General features: G+C 37.1%; 1 protein-coding gene across 1 annotated transcript; it reads left to right on the forward strand.

Moving 5' to 3' along the window:
* Window positions 1-13,603: 13,603 nt before the first annotated feature.
* Window positions 13,604-14,772, forward strand: LOC127135559 (U11/U12 small nuclear ribonucleoprotein 31 kDa protein). Its single transcript, XM_051062227.1, has one exon. It carries the CDS (start codon window positions 13,697-13,699, stop codon window positions 14,528-14,530), a length of 834 nt encoding a protein of 277 aa, XP_050918184.1. The 5' UTR covers window positions 13,604-13,696; the 3' UTR covers window positions 14,531-14,772.
* The last annotated feature ends 257 nt before the right edge of the window (window positions 14,773-15,029 follow it).

A 15,029-nucleotide genomic window follows, 5' to 3' on the forward strand; every position in this document is an offset into this window, starting at 1 on the left:
CCGCTTCCCATAAATCACTCTATTCCTAGGTGTCCTAGATTTCACTCATAGCCTGGGTATTCGGCCTTTTACCTCGAATAACTCCCACCCCAAACAGAGAGACACAGCACAGCCAGCAGATGAATATGAATGAATGCAAACATTAATGCACACAATAAATGCAAACAATAAATGCACATATATACAAATGAATGCAATAAATAACACAGCAATCAGCAACCAAAACCCTAACCTAGAGAACGCTAGGAGAGACTCGCTTAGGGACGATGGACCAGCAAGAGGTCAACTTCTGGAGTCCCCAGCAGAGTCGCCAGTTGTCGCATTACGCAAAAAACGGGCGGGAAAACGAAACAACAGAGCCGCCACCGTGCATTATTTATCCCAAAAGAGGGAAAGGAAACGCTCGAAGTAAACCTGGAAAAGACATGGTCTCGCGACCAAAGAGAATGGGATCGGGAGTCGGTTATGCGAAGGGAAGGTATTAACACCCCTACGCATCCGTCGTACTCGACGGGATCCACGCACAAAAGGAAGGAATATGGTTGCTAAAACACTGCTCACACACACACACTGGCTGAAAGAGACACAGAAAACAAAAGAAACTAACTCGGCAGGATATCGCATCCTGGGCCTACGTAGTCTATCAGGCATACACATCAGAGTCGACGTAGTTCGGACTAGGGAAAACACATGCTCGCTAGGATGTCGCATCCTATGCATACGTATCTTCTTGGACGAAGAAGAATCAGAGCATTCGTAGCTCGGCTCACGCACGCCAGACAAAACAAAACACACACAGGAAACCGACTGCCAATCGCTGGACATACGTCAGACTCCACACAAAAATGGCAAACATGGGACCCGAATGCCAATTGCTGGACTTATATCAGTGCCCGAACCAAACAAACCCACACTGGAACCCGAATGCCAATCGCTGGACTTATATCAGCTTCCAAGCACACAACAAACACACACAACGGGGGTTGAAAACAAAAAGGTTGCCCGGAGAGATCAGCTCAATCTCCTGCCTACGTACCTCATCTGATATGAGGATCAGGGCGACGTAGTTCCCCTACGCAGGGAAAAAGGACTAGCCTAACCAGATAACAAAGGGAGACACAACTAGGGAGACTATGACTCGAGCCTAGATGTTATCATGCAAAATCATCCCTAAGTCAAGGTTTCTAGCTAACTTGCACAGGGAGCAAGCTATCCTATTCAGCACAGGTAAACAGCAAACAATCACAAACAGCACACACTATATACACACAAAGTGGGGCTCAAACAAAGGTTAGGCTGCAAAGCAAGCCAACTGTACAGAGGTGTGATTTGCTCTTAACCACTGACATTGAGAGTCAGGGTGAAGCAGAGGAAAGGTGAGTGAAGATGAGACTTCACAGCTCTTATCCCTAGCCAGGGAGAGCTTCAGACAATGAAGTGTAGGTTCAGAAAGTGGGAACCCTTCTACACTTATGACACTGACTCAACTGTACAAAGATCTTGGGTTACTATCCACAATGCATCAACACCGGTTGTGTGAGCAGAGGGATGACTCAACAAGAATAGCAGGGGATGAATTGCACATCCCTTGTATCTGCCAATTACCTTATCAAAAGGTCTTTTCCTGCTTGGGGACAAAAATAAACAAGCACAAGTATTGCCCCTTAAGGAGGACTTCAGACAGGTGCCTGGCCAAGTAACAGGCCAGGTCTTCCAGACTACATGGAGAAGAGGTCATTATACCTCAATGCTCAAGCTATCAAGCAAAGCAAGAACAAGTTCACAAGGGAACTATAGCAACTAAGGTACCTTGTGTGAAGTGCAGATCTTGATTTGGAGTTTTTTGGAAGTGTGAGCTTGAAACAGATGCTTAATGATGATGTAGAAGATGAATGAAATCAAATCTTTAGCTCAACAATGCTCATATTCGAGGGAATTTGCAACTGCCATGTGAATCTTCACTCTTCAACAGTTCCAATTCAGCATGAATTCTCCAATGTTTTGCTTCAATTCAATTCCACAATGCCTGCAGATGAAGGTTAGAGCAAGGAACAAGCAAAGAAATCAAGAAATTGAATGGAAAGAGTTGAAAATTTTTGAGAGGATTTGAGAGAATTTTGAGAATTTTCTGTTTGGATCTGAAATTGTGATTGCTCATTTCAGAATTCTGTTACAATTAGTGCTTTATACCACCTGTTAATCCACTTATTAAACATGATTAGCAAAATGGAAATGGGTTAGTGAAATGCTCATGTTATGCAAAAATGCCAAAATGCCCTTTTTCAAATAGAACCAATGGAACAGTAAAAATTCATTTGAGGCAAGTCACAAATTTTGTTTAGAAGCAATTGCAATTGGTTTGGCATGAAAATTGTATGTAGTTTTCAAAATGACCTTTTTTCCCACCAAAATTCAAATTGGTTCACTTGAAAAATGGACTTTTTATGTGATGATTTTTGATGAAATGTAATGATGGATTATGATAGTGCATGTCAAATGGAGTTTGCTCAAAAAAGAATCACTCAAATTGGCCAAATGGTTCAAGAGTTATGCCACTTTGAAGTTCAACTTTTCTTGACAATGATTTGATCATAATTTCTCAACCACACATGATAAATGAGTGTTCTTGGACTTTTTGGAAAGGTGAGAGCAAGATCTTCATCTTTCATGATGGAAAAAATTTCATTTGAAGCATTCATGATGATGTAAATTTGAGGAGAAGAACTTTCCATTTTTGGCAGTTTGAAATTACAGGTCACTTACTATTTTTGGAAACTTTTCATCTGACCTCAAATTCTTCAATCTTGATCTTTGAAATGTCAAATGAGACTTGTATGGACATGAATGAAGCTTTTCAAACCAATCCCACCTTCAAATCCATGATTTCATGCACAGTTGACCACAGTTGACTTTCTAGGGTTTCAGATGAATTTCAGCTTGACTGTTGAGCTTTGATCATCCAATCTTTGGCCAAATCACTTCAAAATAATCCCTAGGTCATATGAACTTGATAAATCAACCCTAGGGCTTTGTCTCAATAGAAATTGCACATGCTTGCTTGATGGACTGATTCTCCTAATCATCTTGACCTAATCTTGTCTGATGACTTGCACTTGGGCAATGGACAATGCAATGCTATGCAGTTGAATATGTTATGTTAATGACCTAATCTTGAAAATGAATGTACATAAGGTAGGTGCAAATTTAAGGTGCCACACCCATTTGCTAGACGACGAAACTGAGGGAGACACGTTCGGTCAAGCAAGGGGGCAAGGTATAAGTTTAAAATACCTTAAACAATATTATGCCAGTATAGTAATTCCCGACGATTCAACCGAGTATGAGAAAATAATAAAAGCTTGGTGTTATATTATGATTTTATTTGATAATTTTTTGTTTCCAGAAAGTACAGGTAATTTTGTAAATATAATGTATTTACCTTTATTATGCAACATTAATAAGGTAAACACTTATAGTTAGGGTTCAACTGTATTGGCCCATCTATATAGTGCAATGTATAGAACTACAAAAAAGAATACCTATATTTTTTTTCATGTGCGTATTTGCTTCAAGCTTGGGGTTGGTCAAGAATGTCGTCGCTCGCCCCGATAAATGAGCGCCCATTCGTGTTCCCGTTTGCAACCAAGTAAGTCTAACACTTTACCATTCACCATTTAGTTAATTATATTTTATATTATAATTAATAGTAAATAATATTTTTCACTTCTTTTTTATCTTAGGTGGTCAGTAAGGGGAATGAACTACAACAGGTGTCTGAAACACGCTATTGTAGTCTATCGAAATCTATTGGACCACATTGGACATGACGATGTAATAATCCTACCCAACTATATTTTAATTTAAAAATACTTCTCAAATTATTTTCCATCTAATCGTTTCGTATTGTTTTACAGTTTGTCTGGAGGCCATATCTGAGTCTGGATCATGATGTGAACCTTGACGATGCTGCAGTTTGGACAACGAAGACACCGGTTATCCGATTCACTATGGTGGAAATGCACCAGAGTGACCGGGTCAAACTGCAGTTCTGAATGCTACAACAGATTCCAGAATCTCCCACGTGTTTGGGGAATTGACATCAAAAAAGGGTTGATGCACAATGGGATTATTCTGATTGGAGAGACTTTGCAAAAGACATGTGTCGTCCATAGAGGAATCAAAGACAACACATCTTGAACGAACCAGATATCCATGGTGCAAGACCGACTCAACAAAATATATGGCATGGTTTAGATCGGTAACAACTCAACAATTTGTATCTGAGCCGCGGTATTTGATGGATCCACGCTAACATGCTTCGTCATCGTATGCCCCACAACAATTCACCACCCAACACCAATGTGAACCCACCCAAACCCAACAACCAACCATACAACATCAACCAACCACATACACACAACAACCAAACACCCAACATCGCAACCCGTTCATGCCGACCACCCAACAACCAACATCCAACGTCGCAATCCATTCATACCTCTCACTCAAACACAAAACCAAGAATCAAACCCCGCAACCACAACTGTCTATAGCCCAGATGATTCATATGGGTCACTTCATCGTAGCCCCCCATCAATAACACCCAACCATTGTTTAACTATAGTCGCCCCAGAAACCATTGCTTTGTTTCCAAAACGACTCAATGACCCAATTTGGGCAACTATATCGTCCCCAATTCACTCAACCACAACGCCCTAACTACGATGACATGGGCACCGAACTCCATTACGGAAGCGCGGTTGGCCAGAGCCCCTCCGGATATTGGGAGCAAATGATGACACATCTATCAAATACCGCTGGAACTTCCGTTGGACCTTCCAACCAACCATCGCTCGATTAGGTCAGCACACAAAGACCCCAAACACCTCAAGAAAATCGTGGAAGACCTAGGAGATAAACTAACGCACCGGGATGTGGAACAGGGGGACGTTATAATCGGACGGGTCATTAGTTTATTGTCAGTCCAATGTAAACAATTATTACATCATCAATGAATTTTTTTTTCATTACTATTTCTTTTTTATTAAATAATAAAAATTAAATATTAATAATTAAAAAAAATAGCAGGGGGTGTATGCGCCAGATGAATTGGCGCATACACCAATCAAACATACATAGGCGCCACTAACATTGGCGCCTCCTCATGAGGCCCAATGTAGGCCCCACTAGCATTGGCTCCTCCTCACGAGGAGTCTAATGCATGCGTCAATGCTATTGGCGCCTCCTCTTCATGCATTGGGGGTACGTCAATTCATCTGCCGCATCCTCTATCAAACCTGATTATTTTGGTAATATTTTTGAATAATTGGTTATTTTGGAATTATTTTTGAAAATAATGGTTATTTTGAAAAAAAATTCTAAAAGTTTATTTTAATATATTTGTAATATTTTAATACAAATAAAATAAAAAATAAAATTAATTATAAAAGCAATGATATATTTTATTAGTTCATAAATGTCTATTGATTGCTTACTCATTCCATCCTAAAATAAGAATAGTTTAAGGTTTTTATAAATTGTCATAAATGTATAGGAGAATAATGACTTGAAAGAAGTTTTAATTATTTAATGGGATTCTGAAAGAAATTGATATTGAAAAAGTAAAATGATGTTTATTTTGAGATAAATTTTGTTTGGTAAAATAATTTTGAAATGAAGTACCTCTCTAATGAAAGTAAAGTTTTGAAAACTAAAAATAATGCAGCGTTGTTCAATAGCGAACAAAAATATTAGATGTAATAAATAAATTTAAGTCAGTAATTTTAAAAGTATTTGTTTTTTTAATTATGAATTTATACTGTGAAAAGTAATCTAATAATTTTAGATGTAATTGATGGTAATAAATTCAGAATTTGAAATTTAAATTCTTTGAAATATAAAATATAATATATATTTTTGGTGACGATTAGGGCTTTCATTGATAGAATTTTTTTTGGTGACAACTCACAATTTGAAATGTATATTCTTTTAAATTCAGAATGTAAGTAAATAGTTTTTTTTTGGGGACGTTTCAGAATTTGAAACTTAAACTATTTATCTCATATAATAAAAATAATAATTTTTTAAGTTTGTTTAATCAAATATATATTTATTTATTAGTAAAATGGGAGGATCAAAGGTCTAAAATGAGGAGACATTAGGCAGCATAGACATATGAACCGTTACTAAAAAAATTATCATCGAATCAAATACAACCATCAAAACTGGACAAATCTAGTTTGGTTAAAAAATCAGCACACTTAATAGTTTTTCTAAAAATTTGAATGAAAGCACTTCTTTAAAATGCTGAAGGAGAAAAAGAATATGCCTAGCCAAAGTCGAACCTTGTTTAGACTTCAAAGGCGACCCTTGGAGAGCATCTGCTACTGTCTTTTTGCCATCTTGAACAATAAGGTTCTTGAAATCTCTCTTCCAAGCAAGCTCCAAACCCATAAGGACACCCCAGAATTCTGTAGCAAGACTATTGCAATCACCAATAGTCTTATGAAAGCCACAAAGTTATCTTTCTTGACTGTCACGAAAAACACCCCCACACTTAGTAAGCAATCTGCTAGTGGTAGCCCCGTCAGAATTAAAACAAACCCCGAAGGTGTGAAAAACATAAGAAAGGGGGTTTGAATTGAGTTTTATAAAACAAAAGTTTTTTACCAACTCAAGAACACCACTTAAAAGTTAATAACAAAGAGATAAAAACACAAGTATTTTATTATCGTTCGCTTGAAACTCAAAGCTACTATAGTCCACCCTCCAAAGTGATTTCACCTTATACACACAGATTTAATCCACTATAATCAACTGATTAGAATAATCACAAAGAAGCTTTTGTTTATTAAGTGGATCACTGGATTAAGATGCATATTATTGTTATTCATTAATTGAGCATGGTACATGTCATTGTAGTCAATGACATCATCTACTCCATGCATAGGTTGCCTCGAAGGCTCACGTCTCATTAATTCAAGATTATAAAAAGCATCATTTGGTTCATAAGTACAAATTGATTCATATCAACAAGTCCTTTTGGCTGACCTACAAGATTGGTGCATTATTAAATGAGCATTTTTTTCTACTCATCTCGGGCCACGTCTAAAGAGCTATTTAACGGATGGCCTAGGATTTGCATTTCCTGGTCCTGACTTGAGAAAATTTCATGAGGATTTAGATTCAATGTCTTTTAATTCCTATAAGAAAGAAAATGAAACATTTTTCTATGGACTTCATAATAATGTTACTTTTGATCAAAAAATACAAATTTAGATGTACAAAACCATTCTTTTTCCATATGGGCACGATCCTTCTGAGAATAAATTTTGTAAGGGGCATAGTTTACAGTTATATTGGTAGACCTCATGATTTACACACAGCCATGGCCTATGATCTAATGACTTGAGGACATTACAATAAAAAAGTATATAAGCTTAAAACATCATGACAGTTGACCACGACAACTCCATGCACTCTCTTCACCAAAACACTTCCAGAAGCAGTAAACTTGGTATCATGAGTGAAACCTGCAGGATTCAAAGAAACAATGAGTAAGGATTTTCCCAAAGAGATTATGATCAAAAGAAGAAAAACTGTCACAAGCTGCCGAACGGCAAAACAGCAAAAATAAGCCGTCACACCCAAAAAACAAAAAACGGCTACAGACGCAAGTTCAGAGTATTCCTCCCACAGCAGGCCATGTTGCAGACCTTGGCAACATGATTGTCCTTCAATGGCAGGATGGTTAACAACTCCAAGACAGATGATTCAGTTCCAGAATGTTGATGTTAATAACTGGATAGGGATTTGGTCGGTAGCAGAGATGTTAAACAATCGAGAAAACTAACATGCTAAACACAGTTGAGAGTATCTCTTAGCCTACACTTGGAAATGAGGATACATTTAAAGATTCACCTTTTTGGGACATAAGGTTTAGCTATAGCGGCAGGACCATTGCATTATGAATCATCAAATTAAAGACGGGATTGGTTTAAACGCCATAATGCTCCAAACCAAAACAGTGCCAAGGTATGCTTCAAAAAAAAACCTGTTACAATAGAACCTATTATCAGAGAACCATGACAGATGCTGAACCATGACAAGAAGAAACCTGTTACCAAACCATCTAACCTTGATCAAATATACGATCTAAAAACTGCACAAACCACTACTGCATCACCAAGCATAGCAACCCACAAATCAGCTCACGCACAAGCAAAGTATCCAAAACAAAAATAATCATTACCATAGCAAAATTTCATTCAAACTTCTAACACAATAGCTAACAACATCACATTCCAAGTTAACAGGTTTTCAGCATATGACTAACCTCATGGTAATAGAATCACAGGAGCAATCATGACTACCACCATGTAAAACACAGCAGACTAGCAATCCAAGCTCAGCCATCAACAAGGTTAACATCCATACAAGTATCATCAAGCATCCTGAATATCATTCAGATCACCTACCAAATACCAAACCAAGTATCAAACATGGCATCAATTTAATGGTCATAAGACTTGTAAGCACACAATTGTTATGATAAACCAAAGGCAAAGATTCACAGGATTCGAAAATACTTGAGCAGCAATTCATACCTAAATGTATTAAGTCCTCACATCAGCAAAAACGGAAGAAGTGTTGTGAATCGAAGTTGAGAAGTCATCAATTAAGGTTAAAATATATGCCAGTAAATACCAATTTCCTTACCTCAATTGTTGAAGGTTTCACCGCAGTAAAAACTAGATGGGAGATTCAGTGAAGACGGCCACGCATTTGGAGATTTTTTGGGACCACAATCAAATCCGTTTCCTACCACATTTACATTGGTCCCCACCAAAATCTAAAGAAAGATTTGATGCTAACAGAATGATTCCTTTTTGCACCATCTGCCAAGGATCCACACACGATTTTGGGGAGCTCATTTCACACTATAAAAAGGAAAGCTAATCGATTGAAAAAGGAGAGAAGAAAAATACCGTCACTCTGCTGAAATCCAAAACGAACCTTACACCGAAAAGCTCCGCTAAAACTCTATATTTCAACTCTGATTTTCACACTGAAAATCAGGGTTTGAAGAGCTTGACCCCTTCAATCGTGTGCAAAAGGAAATGACAATCAATTAGAGGAGAAAGTCAGAATCAGACAGAAAACAAGGAGAGGATACAGAAGGATAGAAAGAAAAGGAAGAAACTTGAAACAACAAGCAAAAGAAGAGGGACAACGTCATACATACTCACCGAAGGTAATCATGGCCGTCAGGTCTTCGTCGGGGCTACGATGCTCCGGCGGAATCTTTCCCTTTTATTTTGCTTTAAAGTGCTTTGACCTTGTATTTTGACTCGTTAATTTCTGTTGTTGATTGTGATATAGAAAACGGGTTAGAAGCTAAGATTAGGTTTTCCTTTGAGGTTCCGATTCGCTACTGTTTTCTAGATCCCGTCGAGGATTTGGAGGTTTGAGGGGATTGTGGTCGTTTGTCACGTTGGAAGTTTTGAACTTCATGTTCGAGTCCTTGTTTGTTTGAGGATGAACACCGAAGGGTGTTCATCGGTTTCCTTTCAAATTTTTTTCTCTCTCTGCAGTTTTGGATTGGGTTCATGCACACGATTTAATAGGGAGAGGATATTTTCCAGAAAGAATGAAGAGTCATTTTAAGAGAGAGAGACAAAATTATTTTGATTTATTTCTTTGCTTTAAGGGGTGATTGTTTCTTCTTTTAAAATATTATTAAGAGTAAATTAATGTTATTGATGATAGATACTTGGGTGCTGTCAGATTATGTTCCCAAAATCTTTATGATGTTATCAATGAACAATGATGCGCGTGGCGGTAGGTAAACCGAGGCCAACCTTTTCTCTTCTCGGAAGTACCACTTGGCTGAGTAGGAGAGGATTTTGGGCCTTGTGGCCCATCCCGAAAATAACACTACTTTAAGTCCCTTGGGCCTTCTTTGATCAAATGTTTAGGGCCTAACTTTTTATTTATTTCCCAAACATTCCAATTTGGTCTACTTGGTTTATGAGCTATTCTTGATTGTTTTAATTAAAATTAAGATAACACTAATATTAGAAATATTTATTAGTTCGGTTTCGATTACTATTTTCAACTCTTCTTTTTATCTTGTTATAATATTATAATTAGTTAAATGGTGGATTAATGGTTAACGTCAACAAATAATTTACTTTATTTTCTAATAAATAAGTTTGACGTTGGTCCAATACCAAATAGTCTTTCCCAAAAGTATATTAATTCTAAATAAATTCAAATTCACCGTATTTAAATAGTATTCTCTTAAAAATTATTTAATTTAATTTTGAATGAAAAGGAGAATAGTAAGCCTCCGCTTCACTATCTCTCGACTATTCGAACAATTGGCGTACGCCATATTGCTCGGATTTTCGTCATTCATTTAAAACCCTAAAACTCCATAAAATTAAAATCACTCCACCAATTAATTATAAATTCTAAAAGTTTTATTTTTAATAATTAATCTTTGAATGAAAAGGAGAATAGTGAGCATCCGCTTCATTATCTCTCGATTATTCGAATAATTGGCGTACGCCATATTGCTCGGATTTTCGTCATTCAATTAAAACCCTAATAATCATACAATTTCAAATCAATTTTTCAAATCAAACATAGGTTCTAAATTCAAATTATTTCTAAACTTCAACCATCATATTCAAATCATTTTCCAAATCAACTACAAATTCTAAAACATTTAATTCTAAATTTATGATAATAAAGAGGATAGGAGGCGTACGCCTCACTATCTTTCGATTATTCGAATAATTGGCGTACGCCACATTGCTCGAGTTTTTGTCATCAAACTTAAAACACAATCGAATAAACTCAAATCACCTCTTATATCAAACCCAATTTTACAAAATAAACTATACAACTTCAATAGAGAATGGGAGGCGTACGCCTCACCACTCCTTGATTATTTGAATAATTGGCGTACGCCACCTTGCTCAAATCATCGACAAATCCAAACCTACCAACCCAAAATTCAAGCTATCTTCATAAATCGAATACAATATCTAAACATATCTTTTTACAATTTAAACCTCGGGTGATAAAAGATGGGAGGCGTACGCCTCACCGTCTCTCGATTATTTGGATAATTGGCGTACGCCATATTGCACAAATTATCGACTTCCGACTAAAACACGTTAAATAAACTTGGATAAGGGAATAGGTGGCGTACGCCTCGTTATTCTTTGAATAAGCAAGTAGGAGGCGTACGCCTCACTACCGTGCGTATTCAACATCCACAAACAAACTTTCAAAACAATTCGAACGAAAAGGGAATAGAAGGCGCACGCCTTATTATTCCTCGAAAGAATTGAACGATTGGTGTACACCATATTGCTCAATCTTTCGTCGTTCCTCAAATCATCAACAAATCAAACCTAACTTCTCGCCCTCGAGCGATCGAAACCAATCAAATCCAAACACGTCAATTCAACTCGTCACCCCCGCGTGACCAAAACCCTTTCAAAAAGAACACTGTCAATCCTTTCTAATGCGCACAACAAACCAGTGCTAGAGCCTCCACCGAGAGTAGACAAGCCAGTGTTTAGCCGTTAGAACGCCGACCTACACAGTCGTTCATCAAAACAAAACACAACCAATATTCGTAGTAGCCCGAACTACGAATGCTCTGATTTCCTTATTGCACCATAAGGATACGTAGGCAGGAGATTGCTGTATCTTCGCGAGCACACTAATAAAAAACCTCCCATTTCCCCCATCCTGAGGTCTTCATCCACATCTATCATCAATTCTAATTACTCGAAGCAAGCAGATAAACAGTCAATTAACAGTCAAATAGCAAAATCAGACTAAAAGGTTCCCGTTGAGTACAACGGACGTGAGGGGTGCTAATACCTTCCCCTTGCGTAATCGACTCCCGAACCCGAATATGGTTGCGACGACCATTATTCTTATTTCTAAAGGTTTTCTCGATATTTTCCTATTCCTTCATTGGAATAAATAAAGTTCGGTGGCGACTCTGTTTCGAACAACATTTTTTTTCCGCGTCCTATCGCGAGGGATCGCATTATCATCTTTTTTTGAGGTGCGACAATTACATGCGACTCTATATGACTAATGCACAAATACAAGCTATTCAAAATCCTTTGATTCTTAGTAAAATTGGTGTCCCCACAACGACAATAAAGTGGATGAATTTTTCTGAAATGAGTCATCTTATATCAAATGTATATGACTGAGTTTTAGTTTAGTTTACAAGACATAGTTTTTCGTAAATCGTTTTCCCTCTGCTAAGTTGCCCTCCAAATAATTTAAATGGCCGGGTTGTCTTGATTAGACAGATTGCTACTAAGATGCATTTTATACAAGCTTATTTGAAACGAGGGTGTCCTCTACCACCAACATTCGTAGAATGGAGAGAACGTCTTAAGGAAGAAACATCTGAGTGAGAACTTTGCTTTTTTGGATAGGATGCATGAGTTCTAGAAATTAAATGATGTTGAAAAATAATACAATAGAAAAAAGTCTAATGCGAAAAGTTCAATAAATTTAAAAAGATGTCATCGATTTTGATGCATTTTAATCGTATGTACTTCTAATTTTGTTGATTCACTATGTTCATTTTTATTCTTATATCTTCATTTTAAGATGTCCAAACATAATCTAAGCGTATAAATAAAGCATTACTTTTGAAAACAAATTAATTGTTGAGTTTCTAGTAAGAGATGAGTCCTCTTCAATTCTGGACAAATTCTACATAAGAGTTTTTAAATGTTGTGAAACTGAAGTTATTAGACTAAGGTTTTGCTTAAATTGATGCAATGAGATGATATGAAGTGATATGAAGTGATATGAGATGAAATAGAATAAGATTACATTGTTTGAGTTAATTAAAATCAGATCCAGTATAATAAAATTTTATTATTCTATTTTATTTCATTTCATCACTTTTCATTAGCATTGTTTCCCTTAGATATGAGGAATAAAAAATTACATCACTTTCTACTAGTATTGATCACTTTCTACGAGTATTGTTCCCTTTAATATGAGCAGAATGAAAATTTTCATCACTTTCCATCAGTATTGTTTCTCTTTTATATGAGCAGAATCAAAAACTTACTTTGTTTTTATCGCTAATTATTCAAATAATAAAGTAATAAAATTTCTATTTCACTCTATTCTATTTTTGCTAAATTTCAATAACTCTATTTATCTTAAGATATTAAAATATAATCTAAAATAATATAATAAAATTGTATATCTAACGAACTAGAAATTTTTGTCTTAAAAAATCTAGCATCATACTAACAAAAAATTATTAAAATTTATATATGCAGATGGGTGGCTGACCAATTAAATAAAAAAATATTAAAACATAATAATTTTTAGTTTTATGCTATCTTTACAAGTACTCTGGCGGTGAGCAAGTTGTCCATTTACATATGGATAGTACTGCTTATAAAAAAATAAGAATGGATAAAACCATATATAAAACCAATCCAAAATATCCGGATCCATGTCCAGATCCGCTTGGAGTTTCGCTTCACTTCTCTAGGGTTTCTCAAACGCATTATAGAATCTCTCCACTCTCAGATTTCCTCTATAGATTAAAGAAGCATCGGAGAACTAATTCCGTCGCCGGAAACCGAACGCCGTTGCCGGAAACAAAAAACCTGAACCGAAAAAAATGTCAAGCAAGAAGAAACACAAACGAAAACACAGCGACAGCGATGAAGACGACGACGTTTTCTACTACCGCTACTGCGCTTCGTCCTCAACCCCCAACACCACCACCGGCACCACATCCAGTAATCAACCCCAATCAAAACCGAACAACAAAGGATCATCAATAGGAGGAACAGGTGAACCCTTAGCACCATCAAAATCGACGCTATACGTTTCTAATCTAGATTACTCCCTAACAAACTCCGATCTCCATACGCTCTTCTCTACTTTCGGCCGCATCGCGCGTGTAACCGTTCTCAAAGACCGTCACACGCGCCTAAGCCGCGGTGTCGCGTTTGTCCAATTCGTTTCTCGTAATGACGCCCAACGCGCCGTGGCGGAGATGAATAAGAAGATTCTCAATGGAAGGACTCTAACTGCTTCTATTGCTGCTGATAATGGACGTGCTCCGGAGTTTATTCGGAAGCGCGTGTACAATACTGAGACTGCTTTGTGTTATGAGTGTGGGGGGCATGGTCATTTGTCGTATGAGTGTCCTAAGAATCAGTTGGGGCCGAGGCCGCGGCCTCAGCCTAAGAAGCCGCGACGGGGATTTAGTGGGCTGAGGGATAGGGATGGGGAGGAGGAAGGTGATGAGGAGGAGGAGGAGGGTGGTCAGATTGCTGCGGAGCAGTTTGACGATAATTGGGCTTCTGTTGTGGATGATGAAGCGGGTGAAAGGTTGCTGGGGAGAAACAGAAATGATGATGAGGGTTTGGACAACAACAAGACGAAGAAGAAAGGGAAGAAAGCTGGGTATTTCAGTGATGAGAGTGATCATGATGATGATGATTGATCATGACTATGTAGCATTGACACTTCAGATTGAAGGTGTGTGTTTGGTATTCCGCATTACCGCATTATTCAACTAGTCCTGTGTGTCGTGTCTATATATGTGCCAGTGTTTCATAGATCTAAATGGCAATTTTTTGTTTTTATCAAGATATGGTGTAATTGATGAAATTGTTTATATGTTGTTGGCTTGGTTGGATGTGTTTATGGTTTTGATCACAAGCACATGTTAGTTATTAGTTATTGTGGTAGTAATTAGTGATAGTGGTGGTGAATTGGTGATGAGCATTTTTGTGTATTCCATATTTTCATAGTTAATGAATGATGACAGACGAGTCTCTTATTTATCGGCTTAATTTAGCATTCGGTTTACCTGTAAAACAGAAAGGAAAAGCCTGTTCGTTATGTTTTTTATTTTGGTTCAGTTAAAACATGTAATGTAATCAAATTGTAACACCCTGGTTTACTTTATGCACATCTTGTTATCATATAAGTAAGGTTTT

Source organism: Lathyrus oleraceus, chromosome 4 (genome assembly GCF_024323335.1).
Source record: "Lathyrus oleraceus cultivar Zhongwan6 chromosome 4, CAAS_Psat_ZW6_1.0, whole genome shotgun sequence".
Classification (NCBI taxonomy): domain Eukaryota; kingdom Viridiplantae; phylum Streptophyta; class Magnoliopsida; order Fabales; family Fabaceae; genus Lathyrus; species Lathyrus oleraceus.

Coding starts and splice junctions, on each gene's coding strand:
- LOC127135559 (XM_051062227.1), top strand. CDS start 13,697: ATGTCAAGCAAGAAGAAACACAAACGAAAACACAGCGACAGCGATGAA.